The 3,639-nt window shown below is 58.1% G+C and overlaps 1 protein-coding gene across 1 annotated transcript; it reads right to left on the bottom strand.

Annotated features, from left to right (window-relative positions):
* Positions 1-1,721: 1,721 nt before the first annotated feature.
* KBTBD13 (kelch repeat and BTB domain containing 13) lies at positions 1,722-3,535 on the bottom strand. The gene has a single exon (XM_019503850.1). The coding sequence runs from the start codon at positions 3,189-3,191 to the stop codon at positions 1,767-1,769; it is 1,425 nt and encodes a 474-aa protein (XP_019359395.1). The 5' UTR covers positions 3,192-3,535; the 3' UTR covers positions 1,722-1,766.
* Between the last annotated feature and the right edge of the window lie 104 nt (positions 3,536-3,639).

Here is a 3,639-nt window from a genome sequence, read left to right as displayed (position 1 = left end):
GCAGGGCCCGGCTATCCGTGCTCCCCTGCACCTCTCCAGTGGCATTTGTTCCTCATCTCCGCACCTGCATGAGAGCTGTGCATCCCACGTCTGGAGGGAATGCACCGAGGAGGAGAGGGGTCGGCGGGATGGAAATATCCAGCCCAATATGTTCTGCACATCCCACAGCTGCAAACGGGCCATGTTCACCTTTAATGTAGCTCAGCTGATGTTGGGACTCTTCTGCCGGGGAGGTCGGCTGGCCCGTTGCTTGACCATCGCTCCCAGCAGCGGTGTGGTTCGTAACAGTGCCACGGGATCAGCCAGCACTACCTGAGCCTGCTGTGCCAGTCCCGGAGCTAAACCATTCGAGAAGGCCCCAGCTGCTGGGGGCAGCATTCACGGGGCTGCAGCATGGTGTACTTGGCTTCCCCGGGCAGCTTCCACGCTGGACGCGGCTTTGTGCTTTAATGTCTTAGAAGGGCACCGAGCTGTGAGCGAGGACAGCTCTCCCTGCCAGCCTGGAGCGTGAGGGCTGCCGGATCAGTTTGTCTGCTGTGAGCCAAAATTCGACGTTATCGCGTCTTGGGATTTGTGCAGTGTTAAATCTGGACCCAGCTTTAGGCTGAAGCTGCAGCCTCAGATCCTAAAGGTCCAACCCTGAGCCCACCTCTGCCTTGGACTGTGCTAGAGCCACCTGCGATCGGTTCAGGACGGCAGTGTTTTCCCTCCGGCCCGCATCCCCAGCGCAGAGCCCCCCAGATCGCACCTCCATCCTCCCCCATAGAGCGAGGGGTCTGCCCAAATACCCGAGTCTACCTCCCACCATCCCCTGAAATGGGAAACAGGCCCTTAGCTGTATTCCTCAGCGCCCTGAATAGCTGTGTCGGGAATATAACCCGAAGCCAGCAATCCTCAGCGAGGGTGTTGTAGCACCCCGGATGCCATGGGATCCTTTCAAGGGTGCCCAGAGGCAATATTAGCACCGTTAGGTGGGCAAGCCCAGACACACGAGTCCCAAACAAAACCCGGAGATTTCGCCTACAAATCCCTGGTGCTAAAACTCTCCTGACCTGCTGTGGGCTTCGCAACAGAAAACCTGTTCTGTTATGTTTCCATAGTAAAAAAACCCCAACCCCAAAACCCAAGTGAAAGTGAAGAGCTGGCGTTTTTCTGGAGTCTGAAAACAAGGCTGAGACCCACCGGTTTGTTTTGTTTTTTTAATTTTTGACATGGCAGCTGAACGAGCCTCAAGCCTGCCCCGGAGCCTGATGCACGTGCAGTGTCACAGGGCACTCTGTTTAGTGTCCCTGAAAGAAGAAACCATCGTTCACACACGCTGAAGACGTCTGTATTGAAAACTTTTCCTCGTAATCCAGAGATGCGCTGTGCCGGCTCCCCCCCTGCGCTCGGGCGGTGGTTTCGTGCAAGTTTTCAGAATTCAGTCAAAACACACGAGAGCTGGTACTACTTTGCATTTCTCAAGTGTCTCCTTTGCAGGTCTCCAGCGACTCTGCCAGCCCCGTGCCCGGAGGACAACGCCGGGGGGTTTGCATGGAGCAGAGGTCTTGATCCACCGTAACTGTGAGCAGAGGGCAGCCACAGGCAAGGCGGCTGAATTGCACTCCTCGCCCCGGCTCGGCTCCTTGGAAGGGCAAACGCAGAAGGCAAGAGCACCTGGGACTCCCTGGAGCAGCAGCTGCTCGAAAGCAAGAAAGAGATGAGGATTGGGAAGGGGAGGCCACTTCATTCAGCTCTCTCGTATGCCGTGGCCTGCACGGCACCGACTAGGTGGCAATGCTGTGGTCTCTCCTTGGTAGCCTGAGCAGAAAGGTCTGCAGGGAGCCTGCCCTCGGGAACCCGGCCTTCTCCTTCTTGAACCGCCAGCTGTCCTCTTCGATGGAGTAGAGGAGGGTGAGCATCCTGTTGACGGTGTACACGGTGTCCCCCCGGACCACGGCCGTGAAGAGCGCTCCCTTGCTGTTGACGAACTGCCCGGGTAAGGCCGCCCACTGCCGGGTGGTGAGGTTGAAGCAGTCGATCACGCACCGCAAGAAGTCGTCCGAGGGCCCGTTCCTCATGACGTAGAGGTTGTCTCGGTGGGCCACCATGCAGTGACCGTAGCTCTGAGGCCTCTTCAGGTCCGCGACGGGAAGCCACTCGTCCTTCTGGGTCTCGTACTCGTAGATGATGGTGGTGTCCAGGGGTTTCCACAAGCAGACAAAGATCCTCCCCATCGCCTGGGTGCAGGGCGCCCCTGCCGTGGGCTGGGGCAGGTCGGAGAGGAAAGTCCAGGTGTTGGAGGACACGTCGTATTTCTCCACGGATTTGAGCGAGACCTTCTCGTACTCCCCTCCGATGGCGTACAGGCAGCCTTCGTGGCCCGTCAGCGTGACGTCGTACCGGGGCTGCTTGGGGCTGGGGAACTTGCTCCAGCTGTTCGTGTCGGCGTCGTAGCAGAAGCTGCTGTCTACGACTTGCTTGCTGGCCCCGTAGACGCCCCCCACGATATAGATCTTGTTCTCCAATGTCGCCATGCCGGCCAGGAACGTGCTGGCCGCCAGCGGTAAGCAGGAGAGCGTCTTCCACGCGTTGCTCTCCTCGTCCAGGTAGCAAATGGTCCTCGAAAGGTCCTCCAGGAACTCAAAGGTGGGCGTATGGGCCCCCACCGCGATGAACGTGCTGGGCACGAGAGAGTCGACGTAATCCAGCAGGTCAGGGGAAAGGCAGTCTAAGTACTGCTCTAGCTCAGAGTAGCTGTCCCGGATATACAGGGCGGCACTGTGGAAAAGGTCCAGCAAGCCAAAAATGGCGGCGGCTTGATACAGGATGATGCAGTTGTCAGAGTTGATCGAATTGATCAGGTACTTGGCCAGCGGCTTCACGTGCAGGAACGCCGCGCATTCGACCGCCTTGACGTTCTCCTCGCAGCTCAGCGTGGGGCTCTCGCCCGCCAGGACTTGGAGCATGATGAAGAACCCCGTGGCGCTCAGGTCCTGGAGCTGGATCTCGTCTTGCGTGCTCTCCCTCATGCCGGAGCGGAAGAGGGCGCAGAAGTAGTCGCTGTGCTCCACCAGCAGGGCCTTGTCCACGGCGAAAAACGCCTCTTCCACGTTGATCCGGACTCTCTCGGTTGCCGACGTCTGAGTCATGCTCTGGCTGCCGGAGAGGCGACTCAGCAAGCATGCACTTGGCGGTGCCTCGTAATGCATCCGCACGCCAGGAGTGGTACCCAAGGTGCCTTCCAGCGTGCAGCCGGTGCAATTCCTATCTCTTTCTCGGTGGTTTGATATCTTTCTGTGCCTTCCCAGCCGCTCCGAACCGCTCGCTTGTAATATGAAGCCCTCTGGCTAAAGATAGCCGCGGCCCATGTGATCGGAGCTGCCAGCAACGAGAGCAGCAAGCGGATGCCGTTCAGACGGCATCCTAGGAGTGCACTTGCTAACTGATAGCGGCAGCCTTTGTCCTGAGCAAATCCAGGGGAGCCTGCGAAGAGACCGACGGGATGTAGCAGAGGCGTCCGTCAGATTGACGTGGAGCTTGTATTGGACTGGAGAGATCAAACTCGTCCTGGCTGGGCTTGAAAATAGCTTTAAAAGGGCTCTGGGGGAGGCAGGAAGGTCAAGATTTCTAAAAGTGACTGGTGATCTTTTTTGTCTC

This window comes from Gavialis gangeticus, unplaced genomic scaffold (assembly GCF_001723915.1).
Source record: "Gavialis gangeticus isolate Ggan-Ray unplaced genomic scaffold, GavGan_comp1, whole genome shotgun sequence".
NCBI classification, from domain to species: Eukaryota; Metazoa; Chordata; order Crocodylia; family Gavialidae; genus Gavialis; species Gavialis gangeticus.
Note: the sequence above shows the minus strand (reverse complement) of the source record. Positions and strands in the feature narration are given on the sequence as shown.

What these genes read in the sequence shown, in the direction of transcription:
- KBTBD13 (XM_019503850.1), bottom strand. Translation starts at nt 3,191, where the DNA reads ATGCATTACGAGGCACCGCCAAGTGCATGCTTGCTGAGTCGCCTCTCC.